This window comes from Coptis chinensis, chromosome 7 (genome assembly GCF_015680905.1).
Source record: "Coptis chinensis isolate HL-2020 chromosome 7, ASM1568090v1, whole genome shotgun sequence".
Taxonomy (NCBI): domain Eukaryota; kingdom Viridiplantae; phylum Streptophyta; class Magnoliopsida; order Ranunculales; family Ranunculaceae; genus Coptis; species Coptis chinensis.
This window is the reverse complement of record NC_141462.1, coordinates 25,478,958-25,496,473: the sequence shown is the minus strand read 5'-3', so window position 1 is coordinate 25,496,473 and position 17,516 is coordinate 25,478,958. Positions and strand designations below refer to the sequence as shown.

The 17,516-nt window shown below is 36.0% G+C and overlaps 2 protein-coding genes across 2 annotated transcripts; one reads left to right on the top strand and one right to left on the bottom strand.

The window, feature by feature from the left end:
* Positions 1 to 251: 251 nt before the first annotated feature.
* Positions 252 to 2,604, top strand: LOC147486799 (uncharacterized). The gene is made up of 2 exons (XM_086572174.1): positions 252 to 1,229; positions 2,363 to 2,604. Exons 1-2 carry the CDS (start codon positions 967 to 969, stop codon positions 2,502 to 2,504), a joined length of 405 nt encoding a protein of 134 aa, XP_086428300.1. The 5' UTR covers positions 252 to 966; the 3' UTR covers positions 2,505 to 2,604.
* A 3,048-nt stretch (positions 2,605 to 5,652) lies between these two features.
* LOC147486798 (uncharacterized) lies at positions 5,653 to 6,486 on the bottom strand. The gene has a single exon (XM_086573852.1). The coding sequence runs from the start codon at positions 6,484 to 6,486 to the stop codon at positions 5,653 to 5,655; it is 834 nt and encodes a 277-aa protein (XP_086429978.1).
* Positions 6,487 to 17,516: the final 11,030 nt, after the last annotated feature.

The following is a 17,516-nucleotide window of genomic DNA, read 5'->3' as shown; positions in this document are numbered from 1 at the left end:
CATCTTTGTCATCTTTACCTTAGTTGAGCCACTTGAACCGGCTTTGCTCATTCTATACAATTCAGTGACTTCTGCTGTGACTGTGATGAACTGGATTTTGCACTACATATAGTTGCAGTGTTGTTGCAGACCACCTTCTTGATGAGAGCCCTCTCCATCTACTTGTAGTGTAGAAAAGTGGGGCAGGCAGAGTTCTCATGGATTTAGATTTCATACTTAAATGAACTCTTCATAAGTAGTGACATTGAGCACAGAAATAAACTTTAAACAAGAATTAACTTCTTGTTTGTATGTTCTGGGAAGGGTATATTTAAAAATGTTTTTTCTTAAAAAAAGTCTACTATCGTATACCTGAATTCTTATCTTCTGAGGGGGGAACTTAATAGGGGATTTCATGTTGAAACATGGAGTTACTTTGTCAGTTAAATCCTTGGACAAATCTCTTATATTAGATTGTCATGAACGAAGCCTTCCCTTGATGTTGATGGAAATATTAATAAGAGTTGATATTAAGCTTTTGTTCTACACTTCTACCTACCCATCTCTTTTGCTTTTCCTGTTTTTCCCCTTCAAGCCTATGTTAATTGCGTAGGAATGTAATCACAGTTGGGATTCATGAAATTTTATGTTCTAAATATTTTGACCTTTTCGCCCGATAGATCAATAATTTATTATTATTATTATTGTTATTGTCGTTATTACTATTGTAATTGTTTTTACTACTGTTTTAATTGTTGGCGCTATTAATACAAATTATATACAATTTGACTGTGGGTACTAGTGCATGTGAAGCTAAAAAGCAATGAGATATCTCCTTGGTGGGCCTCTCCTTATCCATGGAGAACTGCAAGAATATCCAAGTTATGATGTGTCCTTATCCAGTAGCTAAAATTTGCCATACAAAGTCCTGAGTATGTTCTCCTCTGTTGTTAGTTTGTGAAGCACCAATAGATTTCTAATACAAGAATGGCTTCTCTAGCTCCTCTTCTATTTTCCCCTGCTGCGTCATCATCATCATCAAAACTATTAACAGGTTCCTCTTTTCTATGCAATTTCAACACTAGAGTGGTGCCTGTGTGTTGCCAGACACAGAAGAATAGGAGGTCATTGAAGGTAGTTTCGGCCGTTGGAGATGTATCTGCTGAAGGGACAAACTACCTCATTGCTGGTGCTGTTGCAGTGGCGCTGCTTGGAACTGCTTTTCCCATTGTTTTCTCCCGGAAGGATGTGTAATTACTCTACCTCCATTCTCTTATATTGATATATCTTTGAATGGTGTTTTTTGTCATTTGAGCAATGCGAAATAGAACTTTGGCATAAATGATATCTTAAATTATTTATGCTTAATGGATATCAGTAACTGACTCGTCTGTCGAGGGCCAAATGGTTAGTACAATAAACTACAGTGTAAACACAAGTATGTTAAATAATTCTTTTTGAGTAAATAGTCATGGTTAAACAGATACTGGGGAAGTATTTTTTGAAGTGCTGACTTGATTTAGAGCAATTTGACACACCAAGAGTGGACTAGCCTAAATATTAGAAACTTGAATATGGCTATTGCTTTTGTGATAAAAGCAACTGACGGCCTAAGATTTTGGTGAGGAAAGAAGAGGGGGAGGAGGACAACCATATACGGTGTTCATTGCTTTTTACCCAACCACTGTCTTCAATAGTTTACCCGCTTCTATAACAGGTTTGGTTACATGTTTTGAAGCAATTTTTGAAAGATATGTACTAAATTTAGATATAGAAAGACATGAATGAAAGACTATGAGGCGGTTCTAATTATTAGTTTTTTCTTTTCATGAAAGTAAGTGTTTCATTAATAACTTTTTAAAACCATACATGTTGGGGTTTCAGCATGAGCTGCTTCAACTGTTGGATTTAGAAAGTCCCAGTGCTATGTTAAGTTATACGGGTTTTCAAATATTGAAGTTGAGGGGGTCAGACTTCAATGTGCCTCCAGTTTTTAAACCAAAATGTGCCATTTTCTATTTTGATTTCTGTGGAAGAGGAGGGGGCGAGGCATATGTTTGTTTTTGAATCATCAAAACTCCTATCGATAACCAGAAGGTCTCCAGGGACGTACTTCACTTAAGTCTCTTATTGGTCAAAATCATCGAGAGTGACTAATAGTTAGCATTTTTCCAATCTTGGAGTAGGCTTACACAGTTTCAGGAGTTACCCGGTCCGCCCTTGCCCAAGTACCAACTTGGTTATAATAGTTGGTAGACTAGGGGTGCAGCAGAGGGCCAAGGTTTTGGGATCAGTTCCGCCTTTAGTAACTCTCAGCTATGCGACTAAGAAGTATAAGCAGACACAGACCTAGTTCTGATAGCTTAACTTTGTGCATTGGCAGGTGCCCAGAATGCGATGGTGCAGGATTTGTGAGGCAATCAAGCAAAATCCTGCAGGCAAATGCTGCTCGGAAGGACCTGAATCAGATAGTGTGCGCCAGATGCAATGGCCTTGGGAAGCTTGGCCAGATTGACAAGCAGTGAACAAATTAAGAATTTTGCGAATTTTCAATTATTTTAATCGTATTCAATCATACTTGATCTCATATCATGTATTCATATATCATATAGCAAGTTGATCTCATATCATGCATTCATATAACAGTCTATCAAGGCTGCTTTGTAGTAATTGTTAATAGATTGCGTACATGGAAATTGTTAAAAGATTATAGACATGGAAATCAAGCGAGCTCGTATAACAAATCCGACAATGGTTAGTTAATTATAGCTCGACTGGAACACTAGATGAATAAAAATCATGTTCCGTTATTGAATTTGAAGTTTAATTATTCACCATTGTACTTTTCTATTTTTGGGTTGGCTTCTGATGTGGCACCACATATCCGGAGTTGGATACCGATTGTTAAGTACTTGGTACGATAAGAAATTTGGGTATTGATCGGGGATTTCAACTTATTTGTAACATTCTGATGTATAGCTTTGAAATAAATCATTAGTTCGTAACAAGATATGCTCAGTTGGCCAAATAATTCGATCAACCTGAGCACAAGAATGCATTGTATGTACCCAAAGTTTGCTTGCGAACCACGCAACAATGGGACCAAAAAGGAGTTCGAAATCTGGAGCCGTCAGAGTTGCTTCATAAGTAGGACCAGGTGATCCAACATTAGTGAGAGTGGTGAAATGATTTTCCCCTGGTGACTGTAAGAGCAAAAGAAAGGTAATTGAGGTCACATATAATTCTGTTTGTAGTACTGCTGCCTCTACTGTTCCGTCACAATTTGTAAAGTCTTGGTATACCATAAGAACGTTGGGATAACATCTTTACGTAATTGGTTTCACCTGCGTCATATAATAGGCCACGATCTACAGGCCCAACAGGATTAGTAAGACCTGAACCATACTCAGTTTCTGTATCTGTTTTAGTCACATTAATACTCACGGACTAAGCGGGGCGTCTAAGCTGCAAAGAAACAAAATTGAGCTTGCTCTAGAAACGATATATACTGAGATTTTAGTCGAACGATTCTAGTGAAACTTCATGCTTCATATACTTCCTGTAGTCGCCAATGCGGACTTCATTGCAGACAGAGACCAGGTTGGGTGAAACGATTCGACATTGGGCATTGGCAGCAGCAGATGATGCATGTGGGCAAGACATGGAAGTGCCAGCAACTATATTGCTCGATACTACTCTTTTGTCTATAGAAACTGGCGACGAATGCATTCTGTACTAGTACTCCAAGCTCTGTTAAATCCAAGCCGAGTTTTCAGAATGTTGCTAGAATGAGACCACACAGGGTGCAAATATATATATAAACAAAGGGAACGCACTGTTGGGTGTGGTCCCTCACCATGTGTTGTGGCTTGGACGATCTCATGACATCGTTCGTAAGGAGCTCGAGTGGTATGCAGCCGTCATTAGGAGAAAATACTACTTACTTTGAAGAAGTGAAGGGGTGCACGCCCCTAATTTGCCCCGCCCCCATGCCGTGCACAAAAAAATAGTCAACCCAATTTGATTTTTTTTTGGTTAGGGGGGTAATACTAGTTAACCCGAATTTCATTTTACACCGAAATTTAGGAATCATATATATATAAATTAGGCTTGTCTATCCATAAGTCATACAAGAGATAAATATAATTTTAAGAGCAACCAAAATTGAGAGAAAACTCTTACAAAGAGATAAAACTTGTAAAGAGATATTAGTGAAGAGAGATTTAGCAAGTTTGGAGAGACTTGAGAGGAGTGATTGTAATCTTCTTTTCCACATTTATAAAAGAATTTGCTCTTGTGGAAGTAGGCATCATTGGCCAAACCACATTATATCTTGTGTCTCATTGTGGTAAGTTTTACTTTACATTGTTATTGTTTGTTTGTGATAGTTAATTTCATAACTTAGGTTTGTGGTTGTTTTTTTTTAATAAAGTAGAGGGTTCGGCAGACCTTAACCTTCATTCATAACTAATCAAAGTTTTACATATATCATGCCACTCTTATCTTCCTCTATAATATTACATAGCTTTAAATCTAGAGGTGGAATGAAAGTGCATTCCTCATTTACATCAGTAGTTAGACTAGCTAAGTAGTCTGCTGCTCGGTTTGTTTTCCTGTAAACATGATCAAATGTTATGATGTCAAATTCTAGTGCCAACTTTTGTATCTCCAAGACCAAATTTTGACAATACCATGGCGCATTTTCCTTACTGTTTAGAGTATTGATGGCCCTAAGAAAATCAGAGACCACCACAAGTTTTCTCACTAGAAAGTCCTTGCACTTCCGTAACCCCTGCTCAATAGCCTTTAGTTCTTGGTACATTACTGATCTCGCTCCTCTTGAACCTGTATAGGCAAAAAGGACTTCTTCATTTTCATCTCTAGCTACACCCCATAACTATGATTTTTCTGAGATAAAGATCCATCAGCATTGAGCTTTACAAATTGGTGATTTGGTTTCAACCATTTGCATCTCTTGCTTGCTCTCTCTTTGAATTATGTAGAAATCCCTAGTTTTGTCAGTAAACTTCTTGATGCAGGTGTGTCTTCGACTACTGTCAAAGTGACTTGCAGATAAACTCTCATATTAGAAAAGATTGAGTCTCTTACATGTTCCCACTCCATTGTCTTTTGTTGAAATCTTCTCATGTTTTTTTTCCTTCCACACATAACTGATAGAAGCGCAAATATACGCTTTGTAAATTTCATAATCACACTTCTTCTTTCCAGCCATTTTGAATATCCTCATCAGTTCTCTATTTGTGTTATTGGAATTGAAAGTGATTCCCAAGTGTTGTTTGATGCTGTTCCAAATTTGTAGAGTATAAGGGCACTCAAAGAATAAGTGTTTTGAGCTTTCTTGGTGGTTATTGCAGAACACACAAGAAGAGTTTTGTATAACCTTTCTCTGCATTAGTTTATCTTGTGTCGGAAGGCTGTCAGAAAATGCTTGCCAGGCAGTGAAATAATGCCTTGGTATTACTAGCGTACCCCAAACTAGATGCCTCCATTTTACCTTGGGATTCAGCACTGATAAGGCTTGATATGAACTCTTTGAGGTGAATTTGCCATCTTGTGAGGGGGTCCAAACCACCCTACTCGATCCTAGTTGTAGTGTATCTCAGTATTGAGGATAGCTTGCTTGACAAAACCTTGAGGAAGGTCATGAACAATCTAATTCCACTTTCCTCTAGTTAGTAGCTCACTCACTGTTGCATCAGGTGGTAAGTTAATCTCATTTCTAGCCTGCAGACCGTTAATGAGTAGTACATGTGAACACCAAGGTTCAAACCATATAGAAGTATATTCTCCATTTGCCACAACATATCTGATGCTCTTGATTGCAAATTTTCTACTTTTCAATATGTTTCTCCATGCCCAAGAGCTGTTAACAGGGATGTTCATATTCCAAAAGTGTTTATTTTTAATGAGGTTTTGCCAAACCCAAGAACACCATAGAGATTTCTCCTTTGAAGCAATTTTAAACACCAATCCATTATAAGCTGCAAGATTCAATTGCCTTATATTTAGCATGCCAAGACCATCCTCTTCCTTTGTTAGCATAACAGTATGCTTACTAGCATGATGCATCTTGTTACCTAAATCAGGGCCATTCCAAAGAAACTTTGTGTATACCTTAGCTATTTTGTCCATCACTATAACGAGAATAATGAAAGTCTGAGACCAATAGACATGAAAAGAAGCTAGAGTGGATTGAATGAGCACTAATCTGCCTGCATGAGATAGAGTTCTGGCATTCCAGTTAGAAATTTTTGCGGTAAATTTCTCTATGAGAGGGTAACAATCTTTGATTCCAATCTGAGTAGCAGTAAGAGGAAGACCCAAGTACTTGACAGGAGGTTGGACAACTTCCACTCCCATAACACTTGCAAAAGCATTGTAGTCATCTTGACTAAGACCACCGGACATTAGAGTGCTCTTTTCAGAGTTAAAGTTTAGTCCTAAAGCTGATGAGAATACTTCAATTATGTCTGTTAAGGCTTGCATAGACTCCAACCTACCCTTAAAGAAGATTAAGAGATCATTGGCAAAGCATAAGTGCAGTGTGTGATCTTGGCTTTCTTACACTTTGGGTGAGCAAGAAAAAGGTTGTCTTTAAGTCCTCTATCAAGTACATAGCTCATTATCTCCATGACCATGACAAAAGGTAGGGGGACAAAGGGTCACCCTGTCTTAAACCTCTCTTTCCTAGAAAAAATCCTTTTGCAACTCCATTTACAAGGATAGAATATTGAGGTGTTGTGAAACAGAATTGTATCCAAGCAGAGAATTTTGGGGGAAAATTGAATGCTTTTAAAAGTTTGGTTATACTTGACCAACACACTGTATCATAAGCTTTTATGATATCAAGCTTTAGAGAGCATCTAGGTGAAACGTGTTTCCTTGTGTAGCCTCTAAGGAGCTCATGCGATAGAAGGATATTGTCTTGTATGGATCTACCTGGGACGAAAGTTGATTGGTTCAAAGAAATGATATTTGGCATTAGATGCTTTAGTCTATGAGTTAGGACTTTAGAAACACATTTATATATAGTGTTGCAACATGAAATTGGCCTAAAGTCCTCTGGTTTCGAAGGATTAGGTATTTTAGGGATTAAACAGATGAATGTGGAGTTTAGTCCTCTAGTCATGGTACCCGTAGAGAGAACATAATGAATAGCTCTGAGAAAATCCTCACCAATAATGCTCCATGCATGTTTGAATAAGAAAACGTTGTAGCCATCTGGTCCCGGGGCTTTGTTCTCCTTCATTGAGAAAAGACAACTCTTTATTTCATCATCCGAGACTTCATAGTCAAGTAAACCTGCTTCATTAGCTGTGAGACCTCTATTACATGCAATCTTGTCATAGAACTCATCTTCTAAACCATCGGTCATGTGCATGCCCATGAGAAACTGATAGTAATCAATAAACATCTGTGCCACGGCTTCATGATCATGCTGAGCTTGTCCTTGTCTATCCACTATAGTCCATATTTTTCTATGTGGTTTTCTTTCTTTGATGGTATTATGAAAATAAGACGTGTTCTTATCTCCATACTGCATCCACAAGCAATCAGTTCTTTGCTTTAGATCAGCCTCTTCCATTCTCGAAATAACCATGAAAGCTTCTCTTGCTTCATTTTCCTTGTGAGCCAACTCACAGTTTGGGGGGTCATCATGAAGAAGTTTATGTAAGCTTAGCATAAGGTCTTTGGCTTCTGTAACTTGTTTGTGCAGGTCATAGAAGTGTTCTCTAGACCACTCTTTCAGAGATGCTTTAAGTGCTCTCAGCTTGGCTATAAGAACAGTTATGGGGTTACCATGCACTTGAATGTTCCATGTATACTGCAGAAGTTCTTGATATTCAGAGTGAAGAACCCAAGCATTGCTAAATCTGAAAGGGAAAGTATTCTTTACTGAGTTGTGCCATGTCAGAACAATGGGGGAATGGTCTGAGATGAAAGACAGATCAAAAGACACTGATGTGTTTGGAAAATTAATAGACCACGAGCAGTTTACAAGAAGTCTATCAATTTTTGAGCATTTTCTGAGAGCACCTGAGCTGTTGTTGTTCCATGTATAAAAGCATCCAGTGTAAGGCAAATCATATAGTTCACAATGGATAAGACACTCTGAGAACTCAGTCATATCTCTGGGGTGCTCTGTACTTGAGCCAAGTCTCTCTCCAGAAAATTAAATGTTGTTGAAGTCACCTGCCACTATGCTCGGACTACCAGAAGGATAGATTTCAAGGAGGTCTCTCCATAGATTTTTACTTTGCAAGCTGTTGTTAGAAGCATAAACAATAGTGCACAAGAAAATTTTATTTAAAGGGAACTTCAGAATCTTACAATGGATGTATTGGTCTGATTGTTTTAGCTTTGTAACTTGAAGAAAACTTGGACTCCAACTAATCCATATTCTTCCACTGCAGTCACTAGCATAATTATTTAAAAAGCTCCATCCCGGGCAACTCAATTTGCTGATAACATCAAAATTCACTGCCCTCACTTTAGTCTCCAGCAAAATAAAAAAAGTCAAGTTATTATCCATTCTGAATTTATTTATTTCTCTTGCTTTGTGATGGTCATTTAGACCTCTCACGTTCCACACTACCATGGTGTCTAACATTTATCTATGGGGGTTTTGTTTGCTGCCTGGCCCTCTTGGCCTTCCCCCTCCTTTTGGCAAAGGTTCTTGTCTTCCCTGTGAAGTCTTCTTGTTGCCTTGCATGGTCTTTTTCCCTTTAGCAATCTCAGCTAAGGTTGGTGATGTTTTATTAACTAGAGTTTCGTTCTTTGTAGCTACTTCATTTCTTGCTTGTGTTACAGCACCTTTTGTATTTGCAGGAGTTTCGATGTTAACAACTTCATGATTGACAAAAACTTCAATCTCTTCCTCCTCTTCTGTATCAGATTCATCTACTAGCGCTTGATAAGCATTTTTCTGGGCAATAAACTTCTCCGCTAGAATAGGCTCTTGACGAACAGTGTCAATTCTATCCACTATTGTATCATTTTCTGTAACGCTGTCACCGATAACTTGGTGCTCTTCCTGACAAGGGCAGAGTGCTTCTAAGAGAATCATTTGAATCTTGCCTAACATGTGTTCCCTTGTGATTTGAAGTCGAAGCTGGTGTGACCACTACGGCATCTGCATCAACTCTGACATCATTCTCATTTTCATCTGGGCGCACTTGCTCACAATCAGCAAAAACCTCTGTTGGTACATTGATTAGTGTGTTTCCTTTGGTTTCCATACAGTAGCCCCTTTGTGTGGGCACTTCGCTAATAGGTGTCCAAACTTTTTACAGCTTTACATGCTTGTGGCCGCCATGGATACTCAACATCCACGACTGCAATTCTGGTGCCTAAATAAAGAGATAAATGTTCAGGGAAAGCAAACTCAACAGGTATTTCCACACATACCTTTGTAAAATCTAGTCTCATTCTATTAGTTGTTGCTTCATCAGTGCAAATGGGTAAAGTCTGAATCTTGTTGCGCTGACTCTCAGTTTCTCTTGACCATGGCTTCACTACGAATAGTTTCCCTGATATGCATATCGGTCCTCCTTCAAGAGCAATTTTTCTTTCTTCCAGATCTGAGAAATTCATGTAAAATACATCTTGATCAGTAGTAATTTGGAAAGTTCCTTTGATCTTCCATGTCTTTTGTAAAACATCTCGAACCAGAGGAAAAGGAAGCTTTTTATCAATAAAATATCCAACCAGGTAGTCTTCCCAGTCTCTGACTCCTTCTTCAATAATATCTAAGGGAACCGCAGCTACACCATCTGCAACAGACGGAGTAAAGGCTTGCAGAGCAGTTGTTTTGAAAATATCAGTTCTCTTGAAAAGAGAGCTCCAAGTACCAGTTCCACTAGAGATGGGAAGGTTTGAGATGGGTCGAACATACAGGTGGTGTTGAAGCGCTTGAATTTTGTTGATTTTCCATGAGTACAAAGTCTATCTTCTTCTTCCTCTGAAAATTTTCCTAAATGGGCAAGTTTTGGAGGGAAAGAAACGGATAAGAATTTGCTAACCAGAGAAAAATGACTTGAAAAGGAAATAGTAGGTATACTGGATCACAGATGTTATTTGTTTTAAGTAACACCCATTCGCCAATGAAACTTAAGGTCCCCATGCAACACTTCACTTGTAAGAATTGGTTGTAGTGAAAACTTAGATTTTTCAATTAGAGTATAGAGAGTTCATATTCAAACTATTTTAATGGAGATTGATTGGTATCGTTTTTTCCAACACTCACCTGCTTGTCAAGGTCAATTGCCACGCACCCCCATCTCATCAATACGGAGATGGAAAATGGGGACTTGCTCTTGCATTGCGAGGTCGTTGCCATGCTGATTTTCAAAATCCTTGATGAAGTATGGAAATGACTTAAAGCTCTTTGGTGGATCCCAAGTACTTTCAATTCTTCGTCAGTGAGCAACCCACTTAACCAGATATTATTTCCTTCTTTGGTTAACTTTCGGATGGCTAATAAGATCATCTCAACCATGAACATTTAATTTGGCCATCCTTTGGAGTATCGTCCTTTATGCAATATTGTTGCATTACTTGATATGATGTTGTGTTGATCGTGGAAGAACCCTCATCAAAAGCAGTGACGGCAACAATGTCTTTCAACCTCTCGTGGAGGTATTCATCATGACCAGCGTGAATCTCACTAGGAATTTTTTTTGCAATAACGAAGGGTTTCATTCAATATGAGATGATAATCTCTTTGGACGACTTCATTAGAATATGTAGGCTTCGTAGTTGCAGAGTAATCATGGCACCCAATTCTTCAAAAGCATCTTGAACAGATTGAGCCCCATCAGAGACACGTTTAACTAACCGAAGAAAGATGGTCTTTGTAGCCAATAAAGAAAGTAGCCCTAAGCAATGTTTCACTTCTACCAATGTCGGTAACAAGAGCCTCAAGATGACTTGGTTGACTGCATTTCGAATCTAAGGAATTCAACAACAAAATCACAATCGAGAATTGAGAAAAAATAAATAAATAAAAAAGAACACCTTGTTCAAGAAAAAAATAGTATGCCATTTTATCAATTTATTTTCGTTGTTTGTGGCAGAAAAAAAATATTTCAAGGACTTCGTATAGAAAAAAATTTATTTTATGGGTTTGATGTTAAATTAATATTTCATACCAGCTGATAGGAACCAAATATATAGCAAGTTTAAAATCTGCCAGGGAGTCTAAATAAAAAATAGGAGGTTTAAGTGGTAAAAATAAAAGAAAGAAAAAGGCAGTTAGCAAAATATAAAGAAAGAGGGAGGTGAGTAGTTGCAAAAAATGAGAGAGAAAGAGATATGACCAAGAGAGGAGAAGAAGAAAAAAAGAAAGAAAGAAAAAGAAAGTGAAGAGAAAAGAATTGAGAAAGAGAGGAAGATCAGAAAGAGAGTAGTTTCGGTTATGTTGTGATATCATATTTTTATGAGCATGTCTTCAGTGCGCGAGATGTATGGTGCGCAGGTAATGTGGGCCTTTGGATCAGTACTTTTGCCATGCAATACACACGTACCCCTTGGTATGAGTGGCCCAGATTTGATAGCATATCATACGACCTGCGCACCATAGATTTAGCCTATTTTTATTGTAAAATAATCTACATATTACACTTATTATTTTATTTTCGTTATTAATAACATTATTTTTGTTTGAATTGTTTATTTTTACATTTAATTTTTTTTTTTTTCGACAAACTTGTTTTAAATGATATTAGTAACTCATTGGTGTTGAAGGGTTCGAGCCCACACATCTAATATCATCACCCAAACGTTTTACCAATTTTGCTAATATTATTTTTGTTTTTTAAACATGAATAGAAAAAAAAAAATTTTGTTAAATAAATAAAAAAGATTTGTTATAAAAATTAAGTAAATGAAATCAAATAAATAAGAGGAAAAACCTAAAGGCTTTACCAACTTTGCAAACATTGTTTTTGTTTTTGAAACATGAATAGAAAAGATGTTTTTTTAATTGAATAAAAAAGATTTGTTATTAACAATAAATGAAATCAAATAAGTGGAAAAGGAAAAGGAAAAAAGAAAAGATGTGCATTGATAAAAATAGCGAGTGTTTTGTAATGAAATCAATGATGACATCACCAAATGTGGAACCCGGAATTTGCCATAAATTGTGGATCCAACATCTATCTAAAATACTTTAATTCTCGCGACCCTCAGCTACAGTAGGGCAATAGTGATTTAATATTTTTTAATGTATCTCTAAAACTCATCGTCTTTTTGTCTTTTTGTATGGCAAAAATCGTTAATATCGTCGACTACAGGGGCAATCACTTCGTCTTTTTGTCTTTTGGTATGACAAAATCGTTAATATCGTCAACCACAGGGGCAATCACTTTGTTCTTTTATCTTTTTGTTTCCAAAGTCAACAATAGCTGCGTAAAGTAGAGAGAAATGTGAGAGAGAAATAAAGACACGTGCGTAGCACGTGCCACTGACTAGTTATAATAAAACAAAATGTGAAGACAAAGAGTGGTAGAGATTTCGTGTGCGGTTGGGATTTCCATAGACTTTAACTCTTAGTTCCCTCATAATTGTGACTAATTAATTTATAACAGTTAATTCATTTATTATTTAATTTCCATACTAAGAAAAGGCTCAAGGAATGGGGAGGTGGACTGGTGTATGTTGAAGATCGTTTCGGTTTGATTAGTGGGCTTGGGAAGTAAATGTCAATTCAATGATGGGCGACCTATAAGGGTTGTTTTAATATGGGCTTCCGGGCTTCCGAATGATGGCGGATTATAACTATAAGGGTTGTTTTAATCCCGCTCCATCCGTTACAAGTTACAACTTATTTCTCTCCCAACAGTAAGTCCTCTTTTATTCTATTTTTTTCTTTTCATCTCTAAAAATCAAGTCTAATTAAATTTCTTAATCTCGAATAAATTTCTTAGTAACTTCTTGACTAATAAGCTTTAATAAACTACATGGGATTCTTCTCCTTATTCCTCATTCGGTGCTAATCCCAGTTCTATAAATTTCTCTTCTCAAGTCTCAACAAATCTATTCCAAACTCAGCTAGCAAGTTTGTCTCTACTCTCACAAAAGGTTATTTAATTATTTTAAGCTGTTTATTTTCATCTTTTTTCATGGTGTTTTTACAATGGAAGAAGATGATTGTTCTGTAAATCCCCCCCCCCGTTGTTTTTATATCAATTTTTAGACAAAAGTGGAAGCTCCTGTAGTTGAACACGTTGCTTCAACCTTTTGTAAGAGGATTGTCGTTGAAAGCTTTGTAAGAGGATTGCCGTCTAAATTTTTTAGAGGATGTATATATATGGTTGTGGCATGCAATATGGAAATGATATGGTTTTATTTCATTACTGTGTTATGTTCTTAGCATTCTTCAAAATATTTTTCCCTTACCACAAACTCTTCAGATACATGGATCTTTTAGTAGATGAAAAAGTTAATATCATCAGCTCAAAGAAAGCATTTGATCTCTCATCTCAAGGTTTCCCACTTTCCCTCGCTCATGCATACGAAATCGACATCATCACTTAAACAAATTCTTTATCTTCAGTTATAAACGTTTTTTTTTTCATATTCTTACACTTTTATGTCTGATCTAATTCGAGTTTTTGGCTAAGAAATATCACTTGAAGGAACAAGCTGAAGAAGCAATTATCAAGCACGGGCTTCAAAACAATTTCACTGAGGAGTCAATGTTTGTGCACTGGACGTGCTAAGGATGAGGCAAAAGATCAATTAGTGAGGACCATACTCTAGGCATGTATTCTTTCATTGATTCATGTAGTGGTAGGATACTTTGTTTTTCATGCATTCAGAAGGGTTTCAATGTTGATTTTTTGCTATCTCAAGTTGCACTATCATTTATACCCGACATTTTTATATGTTTAGACTTTAGAGTAAATCATATTACTGTTTACTATTTCTTTACCCCTATGCCCCCATCATTACATTACTACAACATGAAACTGTATTCAAAGCTTAAGTTGGCATAACAGGTATTTTTATTTTCTTAAAATTTGAGTGCTTTTGTTAATGTAGAATTTTTGTTATCTTTTTCTAGATTTTATTTTATTTTCCCTTTTTAGTGTTTGGATAATTTGCAATAAGATCAACGAACCATCAAAGATTTTTCACCAATATTTACATCTCCACCGACCAACTAAGCTATATCTGCTTCTCGCGACCACTATAAAGTACGATAACACTTAAAAGAAGACTCTCTTAGTTGATAAGGTCCATGAGTACCTTTACTGCTATGGTAGTAAAATACCAACATTACATTTCATGTTCTGGTTCTTAATTTGTCCATTTCTTTTTCCATGACATTGTAGTACGTTTCATTTTTGTAAGGATATCCAACGATGTGGATTTAGTGCAAGGAAGGTGGTGCTTGTTGTATAGTTCATTGTATGATATATATGCAAGGATGTGATGTTTTGTGTAGTATATAGTATGGGGATTTAGTGCACAAAAGTTTTACTTCTCAAAAACTTCTCCCTATATTGGTCAGTGCTTCTGATTCAATATTTATAAAGTTGGGCTAAGGTGGTGTACATTCTCTTTGATGTCACTTGTTGTCGTGGTAACATTAACCTTTTTATGTGAGATGCAATAGCCTAAAAGTCCTTTTCAACCCTTACGTCTGATTAGCTGGTGGTATATATAATTTCACTATTTGATATGTATGGATACGATTTTTTGTGTAGAATAAAATGGTCAAGCAACATGATCGTAAGGGAATTTTCCACTCGGGATAAATTGCAGGAAATTGTTTCACGAATACAACATATACCACCCTCTTCTCTAAGAACTTTTAAAGATGATGGCCGAACACTTCATTTTTCTTAGTTTTGTACTGACATTCTGACACTGCTTTGAATATTAAACAAATATGTCAAAAACAATATAACTTTGGTGATATTCTTTCTATAGTACTTAATAAGATTGGTCATCTGCTTTCGTTTTTTAGTGTAAATATAAGTATTCAATTGTTAATAGAAGTTACGCAGGATTGATTGTTGATCCTAAAATTTAATTGTAATATTATATATGTTAAGACTTTGACTCCCCTTACTTGTTCTGCAAATGCAAAAAACAGATAACAACGGAGGATACTAGAAATCAAAAGTATAACAAAAGTAACAAATAAACACCAATAAAACATAATTGGGAATTGGAATTTGGAGCTTTTATAATGTACTCTTCTTAACCTTTATTTTGTGAGCAATGAACCTCATGCATGCATATTGCTGGAAGTGTATGCCTTCATGGGTGATATGATTTTTCAAAAATCAGCTCTATAGAATGTTCGAGCATGAACACTTATGAATTTTGGAATCTGAACAATTATGAATTTTGGGGGTTAAGTGCAAATGTGATTTTTGTCAATTAGGTCTTTGTCATTGAAATCCGTAAATTGATATTTATTATCTATACAACTCCATCTAATTCTTCATTTTCCAATCTTTGGAGTGCCCTTTCGATGTTTGCCTTTTTAAAATTGAATGGAGTGATTAGTTCGATTTGTTTTGGTAGGATTATATTATATTTTTATGATTTTTAGGTTGCTTTCGTTGCATTTATGTACACAACATTATGCAGAATCAGGTGTTCAATTTGTTTGACAATTAAAGAGCTGACAAAGGGATTTGTTATTTGGGAATAAGCTCAACTTACTTCATAGTTATTGTTACCACATGAAGTTGAATGTAGCAGTCTCAACATATAGTTGGGTTTAATTTTAGCAGCAACACAGTTTCTAAGTTCCAAGGGACCATATATGAAGGCAATAATGTCATAATCTGTTGGCAGTTCAAGTATTTTCAAGGTCTGTTTAGGAGGTAGAACAGTTTGGGTTATAGAAAGGTGGAAAATAGCTCTAGACTTTTTTAGAGTCTTAAAAACATTTGGGTTCTAGACAATATTGAGTAACACCTACATGGAGTTCCAAAATCTCATACAAAAAGTATAACACATGCACACTCAACTGGAAAATGTTGCAGTTTCAAATTTTAGTTCGGGGTTTACATGGAAACAAGTATATGAGAAAGCATAATACGGAAGTATTTGCGAAAGCCTAGCTAACAGGGTGTGTTTCATTTTACCTCTTCATGAATAGGAAGAAATTAACATTGTATATTGTAAGTCAAAGCTGTAGCGTGCTTTGATATAAGAAAGTTTGCAATTTGCGAAGGCACGCGCTATATGTAGTGTATTATTGAAGTAGCAACATGTAAATCTTGAACAAAATAAACATATATTTGTCATGAGTATACAAATTGTTAGATGTATATGATTGGGTGGTTGTTATTTTGAAAATAAAGTATAAACAATAATTCTATATGAAAAAGACCCATCTATCTCATGTTCTTTGTGCTAATCTTGCAAAGTTTTGATTTACTTGAATTTTACATTTTTACAAGAATCTACTCACGATTAAATAGTGAAGTATTGAAGGCACATCCATTGTCGAAGAAATACTAAAAGGGGAAGACAATTCATTTCTTATTTATGAACTGCAAAAGTTTTACAAGGTGTTGTGAGTTCCAGTAGCACTTCAAAATAAAATGTATTCAAATTCACACACATGCCACACATTTGAAAATACTTTGGTGTACAAAGATTAATGTAATAACAACATAATAAACAACATAATAAAGACAAAGGGTGGTCGGAATTTCATTGGGATCTGAGTTTGATGTGTGTGGGGATTTGCATATACTTTTTTAATTAGAGGGCTTTTATTATGTTTAGGATGCCTAATTTCAATTACTATATTTCCTATTTGACTCTTTTGTACTTTTATTAAGCTTGATGGGCAATGAAATTCTACTATTATGCATTATATTGGATGCCTAAGTCTAATAATGTTTATTTCAATTAATATATTCCCTACTTGGCTATGCTATTAAATGGATTTAATTGCATTTTTATTAATAGTTGGGCTTCATGCGTGGGACTTAATCCCAAAGGATGAGGCTAAAGATCAAATCATGAGGACCAAACTCTAGGCAACTGCTGGTACATTTCTATTTTACTCTTTCATAAATTCATGTGATTCGGTGTTAGGCTACTTTAATTTTCATAAAACCAAAAGGGTGTAGATTTGATGCTGATCTTGCTTATCTCGAGTTGCTTCATACAAACATTCTACTTGACTTGGTTATATATGTTTTTAGTAAAGCACATCACTAATTGATACCCAAATTGGAAATTATGCACAACCTTTTATATATATTCAATTATCCACGGATATAGACCATCTTGAAGAAATAAAAAAACCTTCTCCACCTTCAACTTATCTAATACACCCTTACATCACCTAGATTCTATCATTTACTATCAAATGAATTATAATCCATCTTTCAATGAATTATATCACCTACGCATTTGTATGGTCAATGTGACATATTTCTTATATATGTAGTTTTTTGTTACCATTTCCATCTTTTAGGTTTCCTGCCTTTGATGCTGGAATGACTGCCTACCCAACATTAGGATTAACATTGCCT

Excerpts from the sequence above, each read along its gene's own strand:
- LOC147486799 (XM_086572174.1), top strand. The coding sequence starts at position 967 with ATGGCTTCTCTAGCTCCTCTTCTATTTTCCCCTGCTGCGTCATCATCA. Across the intron at positions 1,230-2,362 it reads GTTTTCTCCCGGAAGGATGT|GTGCCCAGAATGCGATGGTG; the intron begins GTAATTACTCTA and ends GTGCATTGGCAG.
- LOC147486798 (XM_086573852.1), bottom strand. The coding sequence starts at position 6,486 with ATGCAAGCCTTAACAGACATAATTGAAGTATTCTCATCAGCTTTAGGA.